General features: G+C 35.6%; 3 protein-coding genes across 3 annotated transcripts in view; 2 read left to right on the top strand and 1 right to left on the bottom strand.

Moving 5' to 3' along the window:
* The window catches only part of LOC123536325 (kinesin-II 95 kDa subunit-like), a 133,756-nt gene that overhangs the window by 52,809 nt on the left and 54,691 nt on the right, over window positions 1-26,256 (top strand). The gene's annotated exons all lie outside the window — the stretch shown is intronic.
* On the bottom strand, window positions 6,941-9,199 carry LOC128550085 (uncharacterized). The gene is made up of 2 exons (XM_053528197.1): window positions 8,759-9,199; window positions 6,941-7,226 (listed from the first exon to the last, which is right to left on the bottom strand). Exons 1-2 carry the CDS (start codon window positions 8,865-8,867, stop codon window positions 6,964-6,966), a joined length of 372 nt encoding a protein of 123 aa, XP_053384172.1. The 5' UTR covers window positions 8,868-9,199; the 3' UTR covers window positions 6,941-6,963.
* The window catches only part of LOC123536327 (kinesin-II 95 kDa subunit-like), a 68,627-nt gene continuing 52,298 nt past the window's right edge, over window positions 9,928-26,256 (top strand). Inside the window, 2 exon segments of the mRNA XM_045319434.2 lie at window positions 9,928-10,025; window positions 24,354-24,398. Of these exon segments, the coding sequence (XP_045175369.2) occupies window positions 24,396-24,398 (3 nt within the window). The 5' untranslated portion in view covers window positions 9,928-10,025; window positions 24,354-24,395.

Genomic DNA, 26,256 nt, shown 5'->3' with positions numbered 1-26,256 from the left:
ATTTCATACAAAAGATTAACCGGTTTCAAAATTTTGAAATCGTCCAAGCCCTAATTATGTCCCTGGGCTGAAAAGAGGCCCTGCCCTGGGGGTCCCAAGTTTTACATTGACTCATATAGAAAAAAAAAACTTTTAAAAAAATCTTCTTGTCTGAAAGTTCAAGGCCTAGGCCTTTGATATTTGGTATTTAGCATTACCTAGTGGATCTCTAACAAGATTGTTCAAATTATGCCCCTGGGTTGAAAAGAGGCCCCGCCCTGGGAATCACTTGTTATATGAGTTATATATATATAAATATACTATGTAGATATGAACATTTTGACATGAACATTGCTTCCACTTCCAGGTCCGTAATTTTTTTTTCAAATTAGTATTTCTTTAAAAATGGTTGGCCGTCTTTTAGCCAAGTGAATACTCTTTCAGAAAAATCTTACTTCAAAGCCCAGTTGCAAACCGTTTGCGCACAGTGAGCGAGCAACAGTGAAAAAACGTCTGTTTTTTTCTCTATCCAAATAAATCCCACACATTTTCCGCACCAAAGTCTTCCCCTTAAAACACATCAAGTACACTGTGTCAGTTAAAAATAGCGTTACAAGCGGTCAGAATAGACTAAATGCAAATACTTAGTTACTTATCAGTTGCTATTTAATTTGAATTTGGTAAATGATCTTCGTGTACCTGGTGCACAATCACGTTTCTTGTGACGTTTCAACTAGGGTATCACGCCAAGCAGAATTTGTAAACAAAACGTTGTTTCTGAAGGTAAAGTTTTTAAAGATATATTTTTGTGAAATGACTCCTAGCTGGTGCAAGTCCTTATATCAATGCGTACCTCCGGTGATATAACATATGTCCGTGTCTGCTTTAGTTTTGCTGGTAACCCGGACAAACCGCAATGCTTCCACAGCAAGCATATTTTCAAATGGTTTGAAAACCAAACCTAAGCGACTGTTCCTTGATAAACGACCAACTAGTTGTCACCGCTGCGTTCTCTTTGATATCTAAGATTATTCTGGTAGAATTTTTGCTAAAAAACGGAGTATTTCTGGACAGATCGCTGAACTCGAAAAATGTCCATTTTAAAGTCAAAAAGCTCTTACAGAAAGCCCTATTTTAAATCGCGATTTTCTCGTTCCTCTCGTTGAATGCAATGCCGCAATTAACGCAGGTAATGTTTTCCCCTACCAACGCAATACTATGTAAAGTTTACTGCACGTGGATAGTGATATTTCCAAGAAAATGTGGGTAACTCAAAAACATGCTCCCACAGCCAGTTACTTTAGACCAATGCTGTCACATCAAGCATTAATCTTTAGCTGACAGTTTAACCACTTCCTACTGTTAATTTTGCTAAGAAGATAAAGCAAAATGATTCTTACGGAATCTTGCCACCGATTATTTACTGTATCTCGCACTTGTGTAAGATGTTGATAAAATCCGTGGTGACTGATTGATTCTTCCATTTTCCAGCCATGTATCCAACTGGCTCGTGGCGTTTATAATGCATTGTTCAAGAACTCATGTATATTCCATATGTTTCTGTTATTAATTTTCGGTGTGTGAACCTAAATAACGATAATCATTGAAAAGCCATTAAAATACATTTATTAGTCCCCTACTGGTTGAAAACCAGTTTCGGCGACTATAGGAATGCGCTTTTCCTTCATTCTGTCATTCCGTCCGTCCGCAATTTCGTGTCCGGTCCATAACTCTTTTTATCCATGAAGGGATTTTAATATTACTTGGCACAAATGTTCCCCATGATGAGACGACATGTCAGGCGCAAAACCCGGACCCCTAGCTTAAAGGTCAAGGACACAATTGGAAGTCAAAGGTCAACAGGGCTTTTTTCCTGTCCGGTCCATAACTCTCCCATCCATGAAGGGATCTTAATATCACTTGGCACAATTGTACCTCATAATAAGATGATGTGTCATGCACAACTTTGAGACCACTAGCTCAAAGATCAAGGTCACACTTAGCAGTCAAATGTTAACATGGCATGAACAGGGTCTGTTTTGTGTCCGGTCCATAACTTTTTCATCCATGAAGGGATTTTAATATTACTTGGCAAAAATGTTCCCCATGATGAGACGACATGTCATGCGCAAAACCCGCACCCCTAGCTCAAAGGTCAAGGTCACAATTTGAGGTCAAAGGTCAACAGGGCTTTTTTCCTGACCGGTCCATAACTCTCCCATCTATGAAGGGATTTTAATATCAATTGGCATAATTGTACCTCATAATAAGACGATGTGTCTTACACAACTTTCAGACCCCTAGCTCAAAGGTCAAGGTCACACTTAGCAGTCAAATGTTAACATGGCATGAACAGGGTCTGTTTCCTGTCCGGTCCATAACTCTGTCATTCATTAAGGGATTTCAATATTACTTAGAACAGATGTTCCCCATGATAAGACAACATGGCATGCGCAAATCCCGGAGCCCTTGCTCACAGGTCAAGGTCGCTATTGGGGGTCAAATGTCAATAGGGCTTTTTCCCTGTCCGGTCCATAACTCTGCCATCCATGAAGGGATTTTGATATTACTTGGCACAAATGTTCCCCATGATGAGGCAACATGTCATGCACAAAACCCGGACCCCTAGTTCAAAGGTCAAGGTCACAATTGGAGGCCAAAGGTCAAAAGGGTTTTTTTCCTGTCCGGTCCAGAACTTTGTCATGCATCAAGGGATTACAATATTACTTGTTCCCCATGATGAGACGACGTGTCATGCCCAACACCAAGAACCCTAGCTTAAAGGTCAAGGTCACACTTTGAGATCAAAGGTCAATAGGATTTTTTTCCTGTCCGGTCTATAACTTTGTCATGCAAAAAGGATTTAAATATCAGTTGGCACAAACATTTCCCTGGATGAGACAACATGTTGTGCGCAAAGCCCCGGCTCTTGGTCTAAGGTCAAGGTCATACTTAGAGGTCAAAGGTCAAATTCAAGAATGACTTTGTCTGGGGCATTTCTTCTTTATGCATGGAGGGATTTTAATGTAACTTGGCACAAATGTTCACCACCATGAGACGAATTGTCGCGCGCCTGAACCAGGTCCCTAGGTCTAAGGTCAAGGTCATACTTAGAGGTTAAAGGTCAAATTCAAGAATGACTTTGTCCGGTGCATTTCTTCTTCATGCATGGAGGGATTTTGATGTAACTTGGCAGAAATGTTCACCACTATGAGGCACACTTTTTTTAGAATTATGTCCCTTTGTTGTTACTATAAATAGATTATATTGTAACTTTTTTATTACTGGCCGTAGGGAAAAATTGAGACCACCTTTCTGTGGTACAACATGCACGGTACATCCAAATTATAGGTGTATTTTGATCTATGTCTACCTGGTAAAAAGTTTCTTGTGGACATATATATAAATATATATATATATATATTTTTTTTTTTTTAGGGTTAATTTCACTTTGTTGTTACTATAAATAACTTCTTTGATAACTTTTTGTATAATCGGCCAAAAAAAAATTCCAAATGAAAACAACTGTACGTTTTTATATATGCAAATTTTAATCCAAGTGCTTTGTTATATTATATCATATATATATGACAATATTGTTTATTCATCATTGACAGATATCAGTTCATTATGTTATACTGCAGTAGAGAAAATTAGGTGCCTTCCAGTAGGGGACTTTGTATTGTATGGCAATACTTCATTGACTTGTTTATTAACATCATAATTAATATCATATGTATTGATCCATCTCATTGTTATAGGATCGAGTCCTCTGTGTTACCATATCATTTTGTTTTTTATATGTTAACTTAACAGGCACGCTTATCATGATTATCGTTAATTTTCTAGAAAAAAACTATTCTACTATTCAACATTCTTCTTCATGCATAATAGTTCCGCAAAACCGTTTTACGAAATGTATATATTTCGGACAATGATTTCATTTACTTTAATTTAAGGGCTGTTTCGCATACACACCAAAACTGAACATGGAAAAGAAATAGAATGCATTGCAGCTAACAAGAGTTCCAGAAATGAAAACGAAGCTGAAACATAAAACGTGCTTGAATTGAGAACAAATTCTTTGTATAAACATTCCTTTTTCCTAAATCTAGTCGAAATTTTCTTTGCTCATACACATACAATGTAGTAAAACAATTGCACAGAATCCTCGTGATTCGCATGTTTATAAATCACATGTACCTATTTTATTATCCGGCGGCGACGTAGTGCCTTTGTATGATAGCAGTAGCATAAATATCATCGCCATCCATATACAGGAATTTCTATATATTTGTGAAAGCACTAGCCTCTTCCGAAATATTTTTATAAGAAAATATATAATCTCTAGGAAAGGAAACCCCGACAGTCCTCGTTTATAAAACAGCTAACTTACTGACTGCAGTTTTTACACTCTTTTTCTGTGCAAAGATGTGACACGAAATTGCTAGACCAACATGTAATTAAGCTGTTGCGCACGTGTTTTGTCTGTTTATGTTTTTTGTTTTGTTTTTTCTGTTGAATTGTTAATTGGTTAGATTGCCAAAATCAATAAGGATTAATAAGGATATGTATCAGTGCAATGTTAAATTCTAAAATTCGAGAATATAATTTTTCTCTCAAATACTTATGTGAAGAAAACATTATATTTCCATGATTGATTGATTTGCGAGGTGAATTTACGTTTCCGAAGCATTATCCATCAAGGCTGATTAATTTCTGTTATTCGTTAAGTAGTATGTGGCCAAAATGATCACAATGTGTTAATTTCGCATTTTCGCCATTTAATAAAAATGTAATAAAACATGTTTATTAAATCATGTACCTCGTGATATCATTATTCTAAAAACTCGTGACTTAGTTTTGATAAATCGTGTCCAATGAGATGACAAGCCTTGTCGGCGTCGGGACATGATACATGTATGCTTTAAAATAATGCCATTGGCTCAACAGGTCTTTTCCAAAACCGTATTTCTGTAGAAATTATACAAGATCAATATAGACCTTCCATACATTTTCGTCATCTGACCGGCAGATTTTCCGAATATTTGGTTGAACATGGGCTCAAGTGGTAAAGAGCCAGCCTAAACGAATGAATACACGACTTAAATATGCGTAAATATCGGGCAATCTTATACGTTATAAAGGATTTCCAAATGGAATGGAAAGCAGACGATCATTTTGGCGGGAAAACAGCACGTGCCTTCCAAGATATTCCTTTTGTATTGACCCCATGTTAACAGCAAATTTAGTATTTGCGTTATATCTTTTGATTATTCAAGACTATATGTCAAATAAGAATCATTTTGCTTTATCTTCTTGGCAAAATTAACAGTAGAAAGTGGTAAAACTGTCAGCTAAAGATATTTGCTTGATGTGACAGCATTGATATAAAATAGCCTAACTGGCTTTGCGAGCATGTTTTGAGCTACCCACATTTTCTTGAAAATATCACTATCCACGTGCAGTAAACTTTACAAAGCATTGCGTTGGTAGGGAAAAACGTTACCTTCGTTAATTGTGGCATTGCATGCAACGAAAGGAACGAGACAATCGCTATTTTAAATAGTGCTTTCTGTGAGAGCTTTTGGACTTTAGAACGGACATTTTTCGAGTTCGGCGATCTATCCAGAATTATGCCATTTTTGAGCGAAAATTCTACCAAAATGATCTTAGATATCAAAGAGAAAGCAGCAGTGACAACTATAGTTGGTCGTTTATCAAGGAACATTCGCTTGTGTTTGGTTTTCAAACCTTTTGAAAATACGCTTGCTGTAGGAGCATTGCGGTTTGTCCGGGTTACCAGCAAAACTAAAGCAGACACGGACATATGTTATATCAGGTATCATCCGTTATATCACCGGAGGTACGCATTGAAATATAAGGATTTGCACCAGCTAGGTGTCATTTTACAAAAATATATCTTTAAAAACTTTACCTTCAAAACGTCACAAGTCACGTGATTGTGCACCGTGGTACAGTTCGTTTTCGTATGTTTTTAAACATTAAAGATTGTGTATTGAAATCTACTCAGGGTTCCATATTTTAGTGTGTCTAAAACAAAACATAATCAAAAAGTAGGAAGGTCATTTTGTAAGATAAGATAAGATAAGATTTATTTAAAGTCGGCAAGACATCGAACAAGTACAACATAAGCTCATGTGAGCTTTTGAACCGACTACTTGTAAGGGGTGCAGGTCAAAACGTACCCAAACCAAAATGTACCCACATGGTAAAGTCAAAATGTACCCAAAAAAGTCAAAATGTACCCAAAAAAGTCAAAATGTACCCAATTACTTTGGCATTTAGTATTTAAATACCCATAAATTCAGCTATGTATTATATGTAATATTTTAAATATATGTAAGTTGTAGATTGAATGTTAGAGAAGTAGATCTAATAAAACTAGATTAGCACAATAATTGATTATGTTTCGCACCTACAGCACAGTTGTTTCACACCTGTTGTGAAATTTTTTACTCCTGTCTTTATTAGACTGTCAATGGAGTGATTGACACCTGATTTAATTATCAAAGTGACTTTCTTTAATGTCCGAGTTTGTAAATTTCCTACTTTATTTACTATTGTTAAAAAGTCAGTAACACAAGTCTGTTTTAAAATTTAAAATACTTTATTTTTCACCCTAATTTTGTTTTATAAATATGCATCTGCAGCTATCTTATCAGAATCCTATATATATATATCTGTAAAAACTCTTAATAACTTATACACATGTACACAAAATACAAAATAAATAATATTAGCATGATTAGAGCTGCAGGTACTGGATGCACTATTTCATCACTGAAACTAAACACTAGTTGCTCCATAATTGTCTTATCAAACTATTCACTATTCAAACATTTTATACATATCTACAAAATAAATAATATTAGAGATGCACTATTTCTAAGTCTGATCCATGAAATATCTAATAATTTGAACTATTCAAACACTCATCCATGAAATGTCTAATCATCTGAATTATTCAAACACTGGTGCATAAACACGTGAAAGTTTCTTTAACAGTTTAGATGTTGTCAAGGAGTCCGATTCATATTGCTCCCACATATTAAAAATCTTTGTCTGCATAGACCTCACTTGTTTCCTCTGAGCTTTTTTCAGCTTACTTTCTGACACTAGCTTCATCTGCAGACTTAGGCGCTGTGACTCTTCATGTAGTTTTTCAACTAGGATGTAGAAGGGAGGTGGTCCATTGGTAATGTAATTCAATCTGCGGTGCCATCCTACAATTATAAAAAAAATTATAAAAAAATCATGATTGCTCATTATTTATGTTAACTTTACATTCAAATAAATCTTAAAAAACAATCAACTAATTTATCATATAATATAATATAGTAAGTGAAAAGTAAAAACATTTAATAAAATCAATGTCAGGCAGTAACTAAACAAATGTATCATTTATAACGGTTTCTTTAAGTTGAAAACTTTCAAGGAGGACACTCTTTCCCTTTGAAGAACCACCATCAACGACCTCATATGTTGTTTCAGCTTCCTCGACGAAGGACGAAGTTGGATTAGGCTCTGCCAAATCACTTTCTTCTAACCTCTGTGGTCTGGTGAAAGGAGTCGTCACATTAAACGAGTCATCTTCAGTTTCAGGCTCTGTTCTCATAGAGTGTGTATCGGCTGTTAGGCCATCTAAGGACTGAGTAGAATCTTCCATAGGCGGTATTTGTAGGAGCATGTCACCAACACTGGTATCAGATGTGTCCATGGGTGTCTGCAACAAAACATTAATTAACAAAAAGCATAATAATATCACCAATGATAAACTCAGTACGTTAAGGAAGATTTCTCATTTTCAGACTTTTTAATTGGGAATGCATAAGGCTAAAATACAGGAGTAGCCCTGTTTAAATTAAAAATAATGTTTGTATGGTTTCATTAACTTCCCCATTTTTGCATGTTATACCATTAAATTGTTATTATATGATACAAATGTACCTTGTATATTGCAAGTCAGTCTGGACAAAGTTTTACACTATGTCCTATACTTGCTTATTTATTCCTGAATGTTTTACACGCAATAATTATAATTATCAGGAAACAACATATGAATACATTAATCATTAAAAAATTACCTGATTGTGCGCGCATTTTTCACAAATGAAATCTCTGGTCACTTCGCCACGGCGCATCTTGGCATACATGTACCTGGATATACCTAAAAGGTTAAATGTAAAGTCCTTCTAATACAATAAATAATGATGTCCTGTACTCAGAGTGAACAACGGCGTCAAACCCAAAACAACAAATGAGGCTAATGTACCCAAACGTTAAAAAATATGAGTCATTTAATAAAAATAAATTGAATTAATTTTAAATTGACGAATGTATCAAAAGAAATATGGCATTTTTTTAAAAATTGGTATAAATCTAATGAAATTACTTACTGGATATATGATTTAACAACAACACTTGTTTTCTCAACGGAATATATAAGTATTATTTTTTTTTTTTCTGGTTCAAAAGTTTGATTAAAATGTTGATTTATTCAAGATATGTTGTGTTATAAAAAAATCATGGATCATTGAATTTCAATGAATATACTTATATTAAAAACAAAATGTTTTAGTTTTGTTGTAAATTGAAAAAAAAACGCAATAAGTAGTTAAAAACAAACTCAAAGTCATCTCAGATTGCTGTACCTCGTAGAAAAATGATAGAATTTTGTGATATTACAAGTTCTTTCTAAGCTCATTAAAAACAACAACAACAACAACAACAAAAAAAAAAAAACAGAAAAACTTACCAGTGTTACAAGCATGATGTTGCCATCCTCCGCAAGAATCACAATCAATTGCTTGATGATGATTTGCAGCAAGACGCGAACAGTGTAAACAAAGCACGTTTGAACTCATGATTACAAGTGCAAAGGAAGATGATGATATGTAGTTTTATTTATACTCGCTGCCGGGAGTCCCATATGAGCGAGAGTATTCGCGCCTTCACTGTCCATCCTAGAGCGTCAGCGGGCGTCTTGTCATGCTGTCCCTCGTAATCCTTGCGGAGTACCAATTTCAGCGTTCAGCGTGGAAGATGACAATACAAAGAGGTGGTAAAACAATCCTTCTTAGGGCCACTGCCCTCGCCCTTTGTTGTGACTCTACCGGCTGTCCTCAATATAGTTATGACCACTTCCGGTAGAGCCGCATGCCTGCTCCGCGACGTGCACGCGGCGAGAGCTCAGGAGCAGTGCAAAGGAAAGAAACAGGGCAGTCTTATATAGGCCTACTGGATTAAAACATTACTTATTAAATTGCAATCAAACTGTGAAAATGCGAAAAAAATAAAATAAAAAAGGCACAAAAATAATGCTTTAATTAGAAATAACAAAAGAAATTTCCAAGCAATTATATGCTTAGTGTTTTATTAGTTAGTAAATAAGTTGTAATAGATGAAAAATTGTATTTCAAACTTCAGTTTTAATAAAGACAGATCAAAAACTATATTTTTCACACTTCCAGATCAAAGGATAAACAGTTTGATTAAAATGTAAAAGATGAAAGGTTCAGTAATTACCTTATCTCAATTATTGGCTTATCTCAATGTTATTGACACCTTGGAAAGTAGATAGCATGTTTGATAGGCCTAATAATTACCTGTTAATTAACAATGAATGAAAGAAAATTCAGTTATATACATGCTATTTTCCATTAAAATGCATTACTTTGATAATTAAATCAAAATAAATTATCATTTTCATATGGGTACATTTTGACTTCTGTCACATTTCTGGGTACATTTTAACTTTCAGTAGTGGGTACATTTTGACTTTTTATTTTTGGGTACATTTTGACCATAATCCACTTGTAAGTAGAGAAATTTTGGTTTGAAAAACGTGTAAACAAGTATGACCTAGTAATCGAACTTGCTTGTTTATATTCGGGTACAGGTACGTTTGAAATGCGTAAACTGTGTCCGCCAATGAAAACGTTGTTAACAACTACTGTCTTGTCATCGATAATCATAGCAGGCGAAGATAATGTGCAAAAGCGAAAAAGTTAAATAGCGAATCTGTAAGTAACAAAGTAGGATTGAACCTCATTTTCAGTCTTATTAGTTTGCATTTAGCCTGTTCTGAACGGTTATAACGTTATTTTAAACTGGCACGGTGTGCTTGGTGTGTTTTAGTGGGGAAGACATTCGGAAAGAGAAAACACTAGAGCTACCGTTTAGGGACAATCCGGACCATTGATCAACCCGAACTAGACTCTTCCACGCGTTCATACTACAAATTAATGACTGTTATAAGCCAAGAACTATGACGCACCAGTAATAAAATTAGTGAAAGATAGCAATCCTCATTGGCTGCGTATATATATATCGATGTAAACTTAGAGCTTCCTTTTATTTTAGATCTTTCTTTTTTGTCAGCTGCTAGATCTAGATGGAATTTATGCTGCGTTTACACTTAGCCACAATGGCCATGATTTGTGAGAAGCGTGGTGAGCATGGGGGCTCGTGGGATCGAATCGTGGTGATCTTGAGGGAACTTGGTGGAATCGTGATGATAGTAAGGATCGTGACAAAATTTTTGACTGTCAAAAATTTTGCCATGGTTATCCCGATTTATCTTGAATCTTGGGAGAGTGTGATAGAACGTGGAAATCATTGTGGAGCGTAATGCAGCTTAACAGACCTTAACATAGCACATCAGACCTTGATGCTCCATCGTATAGAGATCTTGGTGAACTTGGAAATACGATTCTAAGTTCCACTAGATATGGAGGCATCCTTACATAGTTGAAGTTGGAGCCAACATCTTCGCCTGAGTTCTGTGTTGAAAAGTTAAGGGTATTGTCCCAGTTGGTGCCTTTGGTTTCCACTTAACCATGGTCTCATCCAGCAAGACTTAGGCCTTCTGCTTCTTCTCCCTCTCTCTTCTATCCTGCCCTGTTCCATCCCTTGTTGCTGCTGCTGACGAGTAACTATTATATATATATATATATATATATATATATATTATACCAGATTTATATAGCGCCCTTTTCATGATAAACACGTTCAAAGGCGCTTTACATATACTGCAGCCACACAGGGCGCGAAATCATCCTCTACTGGTACAGACACAGAGCGATCTAACCAGAGGGACAGAGTGAGATAAAGCCCCCAGAACAGACAGACAGAACTTTTCAGATACAGACGTGTCTGGCTAACTTAGCCTAGCTCTTTTCGAATAGACAGTCTGGTTGTTTAACGTGTCCGGTGTATAACACCGATACACGCGAAGCCGTCTTTCCTAGGATGAACCAGTACAGGCCTCTAGTTAGGTGGGAGACACTCGAGAGCAACTCAGAAATTTCCAGTGCCTGGACCGGGATTCGAACTCCGGATCTCTAGATTGACAGTCAAGCGTGTTACCACTAGACCATCGGCCCACCTTAATTATAGGCATACACGAAAATTACAAATTCAGCATCTTGTTCAGCTCTTTGATGCATAGCTCGTTCCTATTTGGAATCTCTGGAGAGAATGAGAGGATGACCGATGCCTCTTATTTATAAATACACCAATCGTGCTAAAACGTGTCAATCTTGATCAAATAGTGGCCATAAATTGTAGGAGAGCTTAACAAAACTTGATAACGTGAGGGATCTGAACAGAATGTGACAAAACGTGATAGCATATCATGGTAATCGTAAGAGAACTTGAGAGAACGTGATGAAAATAGTGGCAGATCTCAACCAGAATCGTGTTGGTTTCGTAATAAAACGCAGCAGGTAGTAACAAAACATACTTAGAGCGTAAGAAAGCGCAGGAAAGCTTAGTAATAGAAAATCCGTGCAATAAATCGTGGAGCTCCGAGCTTTTCTTTTAATCGTGGACATCGTGGCTAAGTGTAAACGCAGCATTACAAAAACATTAGATATTTTTGTAATGAAACAAATATGCATTATTTTGCATTAATAAAGAAATTCAGTATGAAGTTGAATGTATTAGAAAAAATAATTGATGGAGATACATAATTACAATGCTATTATCAATACTAGATACCTGCATAGAAAGAGAATGATTTATAGTAAGTTACAAGTAGATCTAGATTTCTATACGTATTCTACAACATGGACAATATAGCTGACTGGAAGCGTTTGTTTAACCCTTCGTAGTTGTTTTAACATGCTATGTTAGTTAATTGAACGATCCTTTCAGGATTAATAAGACAATTTACTATATGCATTCAATACCAAGGTTTAAACTGAGCTACATTTCTCTTTGGGAAAGCCTGGCTATTTTAAGATTAGCATTCATGCGGTGGATTATGGTATTTGTACAGAAATCTGTACGTTTGTAATCGGTTTGTTACTGACTCTGTATTCGCTAAGACAGATCAGTGTAACAGACTACAACCTGAACCAGACAACCCGGACCATGTTGCGGACAACCCGAACCACGTTTTAGGATGACCCGGAAGTTCTAGGAAAGTCTACATCTACATCTACGGAAACACTCCCAACAATCAATTTCTGATCATAACTGGGAGGTCGGGGCAGTTGTTAAAAGCATGTTGCTATGTTACATGATACATGGTATTCATGTATTAAGAGAGTAAGAGCAGTAATATATACAGCTTTGTTAAAAATAAAAAACAGGATGATGACATTAGTACATTATACGAGTCTAAGGAGTTCATATGATATTGTGTTCTTGAAGATGGAATGATAAAGTTTAAATTTCTAGAGGCTGTCAGGTGGTTATGATCTACAGAGACGAGGTTGTGTGATATTTTGTACAACATTATTAGGGATGCATGTATTCTGCTTTGTTCTAATGTCTGCCATTTAAGAGTTTCAAGCATTGATGTTACGCTGCTTTGGTATGAGTAGTCATTCATAACATATCTGGCTGCAGCTCTTTGTACCTTTTCTATCTCATATGCTAAGTTTTTCTGCCATGGATGCCATATAGTGTTACAGTATTCTAATTGTGGGCGAACGTATGTTTTGTAGGCAATTTCTTTGATATTATGGTTATTACATTGTACATTTCTTTTTATAAATCTGAGAGTGTTACTAGCTTTTGAAGATGTAATTTCAATATGTTTTTTCCAACTAAAGTCATCACTAAGGCGTAAAAAAGAAATTGTTTGTTTTTGGTATCCCGACTTACCCTAAGTTTTTGGCAAGATCCTAAATGTTTTTATGGCCTTGGAGAATATTTTTTTCATCTTTTTAACAAAAAGTTGCAAAACTGCAATTTTTATGTTTTGAACATGGCCAGTTATGTTAGAAATCAACTTACTGATGCTCTAAAGGCATAACCCCCTTATTTGTATTAATTTTTTGACACATAAATAATTTCCGAAAAGTCTCCCTTAATAAAAACAAATTCAAAAAAAAAAATTTTTTTCCAATCTACCTACAGTAATTTTTTTAGCATGTTACCGGAAACAAAGAATTTTCTTTTTAGGCCTAATATTAATCCCAAGATATTTAGCATTTTCTGTAGTTTTTAGCTCATCTGAGCAGTGCTCAGCTGAGTTTTTCTGATCGCTCGATGTCTGGTGTCTGTCGTCTGTCGTCTGTCAACATTTGGCTTGTGTATGCGATAGAGGCTGTATTTTTCAACTGATCTTCATGATATTTGATCAGAATGATTACCTTGATGAAATCTAGGCTGAGTTCAAAAATGGGTCATCTGGGGTCAAAAACTAGGTCACTAGGTCAAATCAAAGAAAAACCTTGTGTATGCGATAGAGGCTGTATTTTTCATTATCTTCATGAATTTTGGTCAGAATGATAACCTTGATGAAATCTAGGCCGAGTTTGAAAATGGGTCATCTGGGGTCAAAAACTAGGTCACTAGGTCAAATAAAAAAAACAACCTTGTGTATGCGATAGAGGCTGTATTTTTCAATTAATCTTCATGAATTTTGGTTAGAATGATAACCTTGATAAAATCTAGGTCGAGTTCGAAAATGGGTCATCTGAGGTCAAAAACTAGGTCACTAGGTCAAATCAAAGAAAAAGCTTGTATATGCGATAGAGGCTGTATTTTTCGATTGATCTTCCCGAAATTAAGTCAAAGTAATAACCTCAATGAAATCTAGGCCGAGATTGAAAATGGGTCATTTTGGATCAAAAAGTAGGTCACTAGGTCAAATCAAAGAAAAACCTTGTGTATGCGATAGATGCTGTATTTTTCAATTGATCTTCATGAAATTTGGTAAGTTGATTGCATTGATAAAATATTAGTCAAGTATGAATATGGGTCATCTGGGGTCAAAAATTAGGTCACTAGGTCAAATCAAAGAAAAACTTTGTGTATGCAATAGAAGCTGTATTTTTCAATAAATCTTCATGAAATTATGTCTGAATGATAGCCTTGATGAAATCTAGGTCAAGTTTGAATATGGGTCATCTTGGATCAAAAAGTAGGTCACTAGGTCAAATCAAAGAAAAATCTTGTGTACGCTATAGAGGCTGTATTTTTCAACTGATCTTCATGAAATTTGGTCAAAATGATTGCCTTGATAAAATATACGTTGATTTTGATTATGGGTCATCTTGGGTCAGAAAGTAGGTCACTAGGTCAAATCAAAGAAACACCTTGTGTATGTGATAGAGGCTGTATTTTTCAACTGATCTTCATGAAATTTTGTCAGAATGATAGCCTTGATGAAATTTGGGTCAAGTTTGAATATGGATAAGCTGGGTTTAAAAACTAGGTCACTAGGTTAAATAATGGAAAAACCTTGTGTATGCAATAGGGGCTGCATTTTACACTGGATTTCATAATATTTGTTCAGAATGGTTGCCTTGATGAAATCTAGGTCAGGTTTGAATATGGGTAGTCTTGGGTCAAAAACAAGGTCACTAGGTCAAATCAAAGAAAAACCTTCTGTATGCGATAGAGGCTGTATTTTTCAATTGATCTTCTTGAAATTTGGTCAGAATGATAGCCTTGATGAAGTTCAGAACTCTAGGTTAAGTTTGAATACGGGTCATCTGGGGTCAAAAACTAGGTCACTAGGTCAGATCAAAGAAAATACTTGTTTATACTCAAGATTTTTTGCTCCAATTTTAATGATAATTAGTCAGAATATTTTTTCCATGAAATCATTAGGTCAAACATGTTTACACTGTTATGGTGTGTTATGGTGTGTTTCTCAGGTGAGCGACCTAGGGCCATCTTGGCCCTCTTGTTTAGTTTTTGATTATGTAATTTATATGGAAAGATGATATTTTTTCTTTTTTTGGAGATTCTTATGATTTTGCATTTATCAGGATTGAATTCCATAGACCATTTACGTTCCCATTCTTCTAATTTTGTGAAATCATCTTGAAGTTTGTAAGAGTCTACTAATGAGTCTATGGTGAGGTATATGATGGTGTCATCAGCAAATATGCGTATTCTGCTTTTAACAGAGTCAGGAAGGTTATTGATGAAACAAAGGAAGAAACAAGGACCCAACACTGAACCTTGGGGAACCCCTGATAGAACTGGTAAAGAATCAGAGTGTGAGCCTTCAACTACTACAGATTGAGAAAGATTACTAAGGAAAGATTGAATCCAGGATACAGATGTTTTGTTGACACCAAGTTTCATGCGTTTATAGAGAAGAAGTTGATGATCGATCTTGTCGAAAACTTTCGAGAAATCCATTACAATGAGATCTGTTTGTTTTCCAGATTGGAGATTGTCAAAAATTTCTTGTGTGAAGGATAATAGTTGAGTCTCACAGCTATGTTTGGAACGGAAGCCATGTTGGAAAGGTGTGAGAAGATGTTGTTGTGGAGATGGCGCATGATGTTAGAGACCATGATATGCTGCATTAGTTTGGAGGCTATGCAAGTCAAAGAAATTGGCCGATAGTTGCTGGCTTTATATTTAGGACCCTTTTTGTATACAGGTGCAATGGTAGCAGTTTTCCAGTCCTCTGCAACTAAACCAGTTCTCAGTGAGTTCTGGAAGACTTTAGTGAGAAAAGGAGCTGTTTCGAGAAAAAGTTCTTTAAGTAATCTTGGCAACAGCTGATCCAGACTAGACGCCTTGTTTGGATTTAGATCCTTGAGCATTTTCAAAACACCTTCTACAGTTATATCAGTGTCGGTCATTTTATTCACTTTTTGTTGAATTTTGTCACTTTCAAAGAGGTTTAATTCACAAAGTTGTTTAAGACTGATTGGTTTAGGTTTTGAGAAAACAGATTCAGATTGTTTGTTTAGAATTGTTGCTTTATCATATGGTTTGGTCTTATTAAAAGTTCCAGTTGTCATAACCTTCCAGTAGATTTACAAATAGATCTCTTTAACAGAACTGTGTCAAACCTATTTTACTTTATGGAGCTGAAATATGGGGTTTTGGTAAACTAGATTTAATAGAGCATGTACAATTAAAAATTTTAAAATATGTATTAAAATTAAAAGGTCTACTCCTAATTATTTTGTTTATGGTGAAATGGGATGTATGCCATTGTCAATTGATACAGAAGAAAAAATAATTTCTTTTTGGTCAAGGCTCTGTGTGACAGAAGGTGGAGATACCCCAAACAAATTATCAACTGCAGTTTATAAAAATATTTTACAATCAACAGAAACCATACCTGTTGAAATGCTTAAAATAAAGTACCCATGGTTACACAATGTTCGATCTGTTTTGATTAAATGCGGCCTTGTTAATATATGGACAGATCAAAATTTTCTGACTGCAAAATGATTAAAGATGACTGTTAAACAAAAACTACAGAATTTATTCTTAAATAATTGGTATTTTTTAGTTGAAAATTCAAGCAATAGCACATTCTACAGAGTATTTATGAAATCTTTTTGTATTGAACCTTATTTATCCAAACTACAACCCTCTTTATTTTATAATTTCATTAAATTTAGAACAAGGAATCATCGCTTACCTATTGAAACGGGAAACTGGTCAAGAATACCAATAAATGAAAGAACTTGTAACTACTGTAGAAACAAAATTGGGGGTGAATTTCATTATATATTCGAATGCGAACAGTTCTCCGATGACAGAAGACAGTTTATCAAACCATAATTTTATCGACATCTGAATATGTTTAAATATAAAAAATTAATGTGTAGTAGCAAAAAATCAGAATTTTTGAAGCTTTGTAAGTTTGTAAAGGTTGTCCTACGAATTGCTAGAAATTAGAATTTAATCTCTTCTCCATATTTACAGATTATTTTCATTAATATAAATTGTGCGTATCATGTGTTTAATATTGATTGTTTATAACTAATATACTGTATAGAGACTTACCCTAAGCCTTCTTTACACAAGGGAAACAATCTGTTTATATAGTGAAATTGTTGAGTGAACACCATTTGTTAATCCTCATCCTGTCCATGTTATATCAGTGCAAAGGAAAAGTAACCTATGTATGATAAATGCCATGTATGATTACACAGTTATGCATCTAACAGTCTTGAAATTGATTTCTTCGATTTTCTCATATTTCTAGATATTTTTCCCATACTTTGACGCATATGTATGGGTAGTTGAGATTGTTCTCTTTCCAGCAGTGGCCTTTTCAACATATTTCACCCTGTGAAATTCTGTGGGTTTTGACTTTGTAAAAAATCGTATGTTTGTTGACAAATTTCACCACAAAAAATGTCCTTCTTTCCCCAGGGCAATCAATTATTTGATCTTTAAATAGTTTTGAATTCAGGTTGCTAATCCATGTGTGCATGCTTTTTTCATGATTAGAGGTAAAAAGTGCATAGTTTGCATGAGGTTCTAGGTCAATAGTCAACTAAGCCTATCATAAAGTCTTTGCGGAGTTGTCTCCATTTTTTCCAAATATTTCATCTGGGATCATTTTTTTCAGCTCAAATAACTCTTTTAAAGGAAATGGGGGCATATAGATTTGGTCTTGTCTGTGCATCTGTCCGTCCGTCTGTCCGTCCGAAGTCTTTGATGAGTCTTTATCGTGATATGAACTTGCGCACCTCCGATTTTTTGTCTGGCTCCGCCCCCTATTTTCAGAGTTATGGCCCCTGAAATAGTCAAAAATGCACATTTTTACCTTGTGACGCGACTAGCTCACAAAGTATTTGATATAGATTCATGAAACCTTGCATGAGTCTTTATCATGATATGAACTTGCGCATCTCCTATTTTTCGTCTGGCTCCGCCCCCTATTTTCAGAGTTATAGTCCTTGAAATAGTAAAAAATGCACATTTTTACTTTGTGACACGCCTAGCTCAAAAAGTATTTGATATAGATTCATGAAACCGTGCATGAGTCTTAATCATGATAATTATGAACTTGCGCACCTCCTATTTTTCATCTGACTCCGCCCCCTGTTTTCAGAGATATGGCCCCTGAAATAGTCAAACATGCACATTTTTGTGCCCCCCCCCCATGAGTGGTGGGGGCATATAGATTTGCTCTTGTCCGTCTGTCCGTCCGTCCGAAGTTCGTGACGCGCCTAGCTCGAAAAGTATTTGATATAAATTGATGAAACCTTGCATGAGTCTTTATCATGATATGAACTTGCGCACCTCCTGTTTTTCGTCTGGCTCCACCCCCTATTTTCAGAGTTATGGCCCCTGAAATAGTCAAAAATGCATATTTTGACCTTGTGACACGCCTAGCTCAAAAAGTATTTGATATAGATTCATGAAACCTTGCATGAGTCTTAATCATGATATGAACTTGCGCACCTCCTATTTTTCATCTGGCTCCGCCCTCTATTTTTAGAGTTATGGCCCCTGAAATAGTCAAAAATGCACATTTTCACCTTGTGACATGCCTAGCTCAAAAAGTATTTGATATAGATTCATGAAACCTTGCATGAGTCTTAATCATGATATGAACTTGCGCACCTCCTATTTTTCATCTGGCTCCACCCCCTATTTTTAGAGTTATGGCCCCTGAAATAGTCAAAAATACACATTTTCACCTTGTGACAGGCCTAGCTCAAAAAGTATTTGATATAGATTCATGTAACCTTGCATGAGTCTTAATCATGATATGAACATGCGCACCTCCTAATTTTCATTTGGGTCCGCCCCCTATTTTTAGAGTTATGGGTCTGCCCCCAATTTCAGAGTTATGGCCCCTGAAGTAGTCAAAAATGCACATTTTCACCTTCTGACATGCCTAGCTCAAAAAGTATTTGATATAGATTCATGAAACCTTGCATGAGTCTTAATCATGATATGAACTTGTGCACCTCCTATTTTTCGTTTGGGTCCGCCCCCTATTTTTAGAGTTATGGCCAAAATAGTAATAGTCAAAAATGTACATTTTCACCTTATGACACACCTAGCTCAAAAAGTATTTAATATAAATGGTTGAAAACTCGCATAAGTCTTTATCATGATATAAACTTGCACACCTTTAATTTTTGTCTGGCTCCACCCCTTATTTTTAAAGTTATGGCCCCTGAAATAGTAAAAAAATGCACTTTTTCACCTAATTATATATCTAGCTCAAAAGTATTTGATGTAAATTCAGGAAACCTTGCTGGAGTCTTTATCGTGATGTGACCTTGCACACTTGGCATTCTTCTTGAGAACCTTAGCTCTTATTACAGAGTTATGGCCCTTGAAATAGCCAAAATAGTGGATTTTTTGTTTGTGATGCTCATAGCTCAAAAAGTATAGCACCTAGAATAATGAATCCTTTTCATAAAATGTTTGTTGAGGCTCTACCCCATTAAGACTACAAACATTTGAATTATTGCCACTTATTTGTGACAAATGTACCAGTGGGGGCACACACTGTGTTCTACAGACACATTCTAGTCACCTTGTGACATGCCTAGCTAAAAAAGTATTTGATATAAATTCATGAAACCTTGCATGAGTCTTAATCATGATATGAATTTGCACACCTCCTATTTTTTATTCCCCCGCCAAAGGCGAAGGGGATATTAGAAATGCTCTCCATCCATGCGTCCGCAACGATCTTTGTCCGGAGCATAACTCAACAAATACTAGAGGGATTTTCTTCAAACTTCATACACTGATAGAACACATTGAGAGGAAGTGCAATGTGCAAGAACAATAACTCTACCTTGCCTATTTTTTGAGTTATTCCCCTTTATCATATTTTCTTAAAACATTTTGTCCGGAGCATAACCCCAAAAGTACTGGAGGGATTTTCTTCAAACTTCATACACTGATAGAACATATTGGGAGGAAGTGCAGTTTGCAAGAATAATAACTCTACCTTGCCTATTTTTTGAGTTACTCCCCTTTATCATATTTTCTTAAAATAAATTTTCCAGAGCATATCTTCTTCATGCATGGAGGGATTTTGATATATCTTGGCACAAATGTTTACCACCACGAGATGGAGTGTCATGCGCAAGAACCAGGTCCCTAGGTCTAAGGTCAAGGTCACACTTAGAGGTCAAAGGATACAAGAATAAAAACCTTGTCCGGAGCATTTCTTCTTCATGCATAGAGGGATTTTGATATAACTTGGCACAAATGTTCACCACCACGTGACAGAGTGTCATGCGCAAGATCCAGGTCACTAGGCCTAAGGTCAAGGTCACACTTAGAGGCCAAAGGTCACATACAAAAATGACTTTGTTTGAAGCATTTCTTCTTTATGCATGGAGGGATTTTGATGTAACTTGGAACAATTATACACACCATCATGAGACAAAGTGTCTTGCGCAGTTCCCTTCTTTAGAATTACTTCCCTTTGTTGTTACTTTAAATAGCTTTTATTGTAACTTTTTCATTACTAGTCGTAGGGAAAAATCGAGACCACTTTTCTGTAGTACAACAAGCATGCTAAATCCAATTTTGAGGTGTATTTTGACCAATCTCTACCTGATAAAGATTTTTGTGTGAACTTGCAATTTTTTTTTTTTTTTTTTTTTAAGATTAACTTTCCTTAGTTGTTACTATAAATAACTTATATTATAACCTTTTTATAATTGACCCTAGGGAAAAAACAAGACCACTTTTCTGTGGTACAACATAGATGTTACTTTCCAATTTTAGGTGTATTTTATTATATATAAGGTATCTCTACCTCGTAAGGAGTTTTTTTGTGGACTTTAAAAAACAAAAGACTTACAATGATTATTAAACAACAACAAAATTAACATTCCATTTGCAAATACAGCTGCTAGAGTAAAGAAATTTGCTTTGACGGTCATATATTGTGACATTCTGGCACTCTTGTTCCCTGTTAGCTTTCCGTTCCTTCCTTTTACAGTAGCCATATAGAAAAACATCATAGCTATACTGTTCATGAAAATTAATAAAATTTAGCAGTAAACCACCTCACTACTGACTTATTCTTTCTTCCACATCTTAAAACCCCTGTTGTGGACCACAACTAAACGGTTCTTTAAAGCTTTCCCCAAAATTAATACTTTCAGACACTAACTTGCCAAGAACTTTAGCCTTCAATTATAATATGCCCGGCGGGGGGATTAGCCATGTGTAACATGGCTCTTGTTCATTTGGGTCCGCCCCCTATTTTTAGAGTTATGGCCCCTGAAATAGTCAGAAGTGTACATTTTCACTTTGTGACGCACCTAGCTCAAAAAGTATTTAATATAAATGGTTGAAAACTTGCATAAGTCTTAATCATGATATAAACTTCAATACTTGCACACCTCTAATTTTTTGGCTGGCTCCACCCCCTATTTTTAAAGTTATGGCCCCTGAAATAGCAAATAAATGCACTTTTTATACGCCCGTTTGAAAAACGGGACGTATTATGGGAACGCCCCTGGCGGGCGGGCAGCGTCCACAGACTTTGTCCTGAGCATATCTTCTACATGCATGAAGGGATTTTGATGAAATTTGGCACAGTTGTTCACCATCATGAGACGGAGTGTCATGCGCAAGAACCAGGTCCCTAGGTCTAAGGTCAAGGTCACACTTAGAGGTCAAAGGTCAAATTTAAGAATGACTTTGTCCGGAGCATATCTTCTTCATGCATAGAGGGATTTTGATAAAAGTTGGCACAATTGTTCATCATCATGAGAAGGAGTGTCATGCGCAAGAACCAGGTCCCTAGGTCTAAGGTCAAGGTCACACTTAGAGGTCAAAGGATACAAAAATGAAAACTTTGTCCGGAGCATTTCTTCTTCATGCATAGAGGGATTTTGATATAACTTGGCACAAATGTTCACCACCATGAGGCGGAGTGTCATGCGCAAGAACCAGGTCTCTAGGTCTAAGGTCAAGGTCACACTTAGAGGTCAAAGGATACAAGAATGAAAACCTTGTCTGGAGCATTTCTTTTTCATGCATAGAGGGATTTTGATATAACTTGACACAATTATACACCATCATGAGACGAAGTGTCGTGCGCAGTTCCCTTCTTTTGAATGACTTCCCTTTGTTGTTACTATAAATAGCTTATATTGTAACTTTTTCATTACTAGTCGTAGGGAAAAATCGAGACCTCTTTTCTGTAGTACAACATGCATGCTACATCCAATTTTGAGGTGTATTTTGACCAGTCTCTACCTGGTAAAGATTTTTGTGAGGACTTACAATTTTTTTTTTTTTTTTTTTTTTTTAAGATTAGCTTCCCTTACTTGTTACTATAAATAACTTATATTGTAACTTTTTTATAATTGACCGTAGGGAAAAACCAAGACCACTTTTCTGTGGTACAACATAGATGTTACTTTCCAATTTTAGGTGTATTTTAAGGTATCTCTACCTGGTAAGGAGTTTTTTTGTGGACTTAGAAAAACAAAACACTTACAGTTATTACTAAACAACCACAAAATTAAAATTCCATTTGCAAATACAGGTGCTAGAGTAAAGAAATTTGCTGTGACGGGCGTATATTGTGACATTCTTGCACTCTTGTTCACCTAATTATGTGCCTAGCTCAAATAGTATTTGATGTAAATTCAGGAAACCTTGCTGGAGTCTTTATCGTGATGTGACCTTGCATACTTGGCATTCTTCTTAAGAATCTTAGCTCTTATTACAGAGTTATGGCCCTTGAAATAGCCAAAATAGTGGATTTTTTGTTTGTGATGCACATAGCTCAAAAAATATATGGCCTAGAATAATGAATCCTTTTCATAAAATGCTTGTTGAGGCTATACCCTCAAACTGAGACTGCAAACATTTGAATTATTGCCCCTTATTTGTGACAAATGTGCCAGTGGGGGGCACACCCTGTGTCCTACAGACACATTCTAGTTATGCTTTAAACATGGTCAGTGATGTTAGAAATCAACTTACTGATGCTCTAACTGATGCATAAACCCCTTATTTGTGTCATTTTTTGATATAAAAATAATTTCCGAAAAGTCTCACTTAATAAAAAAAATTTCCAAAAGAAAAAAAAAAATTCCGACCTACCTAACCTAATTTTTTTTAGCATGTTACCAGAAACAAAAGATTTTTTTTTAGGCCTTGTCACAGGGCAAAATAATTTCAAAATGACTTTTTGACATTTTTTTTCTTAGAAAACATAATAATTGTAATATTTTTAAGTGCATATGGCTCAAGGACCTATACTGTATCCTAGGTACGCTACTGCTACCTGTTTCAGGGTTGGCGACTGCCTGCCCAGGGCGGGTAAACCCGCCCGGGTTGGGCAATATTCCTAAAAATGAATGAAGTGGGCAATACTGGGCAATAAGAAGTTTTTCTAATTTTTTTTTTACCAAAACAATTGTGTTTCTATGTTATAAAATGTGAGCTAATTCTTACCTTAAGTGTTACTTACTTGGAAACCATTGGTGGAGTGATAGGTAGCTGACAGAACAGTTTCATTAACAAAATTATGGATTTCTGAAAAGATAGCCCACCAGTCTAGTTCTTCTTTATCACAAAGCATTCTGTAACTGAACACAAGTTTTGCAGTTTTTTCGAGCCTAGTCTGTTTCTGAGTTTTGTCTGAATAATACCAGAATTTGAAAACAGCCTTTCAATTGACTAACACAGTGTAACATTTCAGTCTATGAACTTTGGCACTTTAACCACAGTGCAATCTTTTTTTAATCATCAACAGTAACATTAAAACAATTCTACACAGGGTCCTTAGGTTTTATGATTATATGATAGAAATGACAATGTGATCACAGGTCCTGTGCCTCTAGTATACTAAATTTCTTCAGATTATTATGTTTCCATAAAAATCATGGCGGCAAGTGGGCGGGGCTAGTTTTCCGTATATGACTATAAGGAAAACTTTGAAAATTACTGTGCTGAAACGGCTGGCCAAATCTTAAAATCATTTCATAGCATTGTTCCAATATTATTCAATCCAGCTGTGAATGTCAGGTGAGTGATCTAGTTTCATCATCATCCCAGGTGTTTTGAATTTCGAGTTTGTTTAAATGATATAATGTCTATTTATAAATTCAATTAGAAATTTATATATAGAAATGATGAATTGAAATATTTTAAAGACTTGAATACTTTTTTTTCAGATTGAGTTATTATAGGTGAAGCTTGAAAGATCCAAGTTAAGAATGGTGAGAAAATCATTTATATTATCTTTCATAATTTAAATTATGTTCTATTTTCATTCTTATACTTTAGACTTTTGTAATCTCACCTGAACTTTTTCATGGTGAGCTATTAATACAGATGGATGGTCCTGCTACAACATTTAAACGTGTCAGCTGAAACTGTCTGTCAAAATTACATGAGACTTGGCCTGTAGCGTCAATGGATGGACCTTTCAATTTTTAGCTCGCATGAGTCAAAGGCTCAGGGTTAGCTGTTGTGATCGCTTACCCTACCTTGTCTGTCCATCCACACTTTCCTTTAAACAACATATCTTTTTAAACCACAATTTCTTTGATGGTCTTTTTAAAAAAATGTTTAAAGAATTGAGTTCCATACAAAACTCTGGTTGCCATGGCAACTGAAAGAACAATCTGGGCTTTTGATATTTGGTTATGTAGCATTGCCAAGTGTCTCTAACAAGATTATTCAAATTATGCCTCAGGGGTGAAAAGAGGCCCCATCCTGGGGTCACTTAGTTTTTATATGAGTTATATAGGAAAAAAATACTTAAAACATTATCTGATCATATTTCCTAGACTGTTTAATTACAATTACCTGATGACCCCAAGTAATTAGGGGTCCCTTGACTGTGACCCTGATCTGCTGACCTACTTTCTTAATTGTTTTAGGATACAGCTCTTACAATATGTAGGTTCCGGGCAAACTGGACAGAAAATGGGCCATATATGTGTAGGAGTCAGTTTAGTCGCGTCCTGAAATCTATTATCTCAGTTATTGCTAAATGGATTTGATTCAGACTTTAAATAGATGTTCCACCTTATCACCCACATCATGTGACACAAGGTGCATGACTCTGACACCAATTTTTCATGAATTATGCCCCATTTTACTTACAATTTAAGGTTAATTTTGATGCATTTTCACTATATCATTCTGATTGGGTTAGAGCCAAAGGGAAGTAACCTTTCCTTAACTTTTGTACAGAGTTACTTCCTCGTAAATTCCAAGAATTAGTCTATTTTTAGAAATTCTATTTTTAGCTCATCTGATTTTTTTGAAAAAAAAATGATGAGTTATTGTCATCACTTGATTGGCGTTGGCGTTGCATGGTTAAGTTTTATGTTTAGGTCAGCTTTTCTCTTAAACTATCAAAGGTATTGCTTTGAATAACTTGCAACGCCTGTTCACCATCAATAGCTGACCTTGTACAGCAAGAAACATAACTCCATCCTGCTTTTTGCAAGAATTGATAGCCCCTTTTGGACTTAGGAAATAACAGATTTATTGGTTAAATTTTATGTTAGGTAAACTTTTCTCCTAAACTATCAAAGCTATTGCTTTGAAACTTGCAACAGTTGATCACCATCATAAGCTGACTCTGTACAGCAAGAAACATAACTCCATCCTGCTTTCTGCAAGAATTATGGCCCATTTTGGACTTAAAAAATCATGGGTAGGACAATATTTCTATTATACAGAGACAAAAAAATCAGATAAGCATCTGCACCCGCAAGGCGGTGCTCTTGTTAGATTTTGGGTTTTTCCAAATTTAAGGCATCATAGCGCAATTTTCACCTGAGTATTTTTTACCCGGTGCTGATTTAAATATCTCCTCTTCTCAATTTTCAACATTTTTAGATATCAAAACCCAAAATATTTTTGGCCCTTTTTGACCCTGATTTATTTTTGATAGATATTGTTTAGTGTCATTTGACCATATATAGCGAAGGGATTTTTCATTGTGCATGCACAACTTTTTTTGGGGGATTTTCAATATTTTTCTAACTTTTTTATTATTAGTCCTATGTAAAAAGTAATAACATTTTTCTGTGGTCACGTGTTGGTAAGACACTTTTTTGT

This window comes from Mercenaria mercenaria, chromosome 17, assembly GCF_021730395.1.
Source record: "Mercenaria mercenaria strain notata chromosome 17, MADL_Memer_1, whole genome shotgun sequence".
Lineage (NCBI taxonomy): Eukaryota > Metazoa > Mollusca > Bivalvia > Venerida > Veneridae > Mercenaria > Mercenaria mercenaria.
Note: the sequence above shows the minus strand (reverse complement) of the source record. Positions and strands in the feature narration are given on the sequence as shown.

What these genes read in the sequence shown, in the direction of transcription:
- LOC128550085 (XM_053528197.1), bottom strand. Translation starts at nt 8,867, where the DNA reads ATGAGTTCAAACGTGCTTTGTTTACACTGTTCGCGTCTTGCTGCAAAT. An exon ending in ACATCATGCTTGTAACACTG is followed by an intron (nt 7,227 to 8,758) that starts GTAAGTTTTTCT and finishes TTATAATTGTAG; the next exon opens with GATGGCACCGCAGATTGAAT.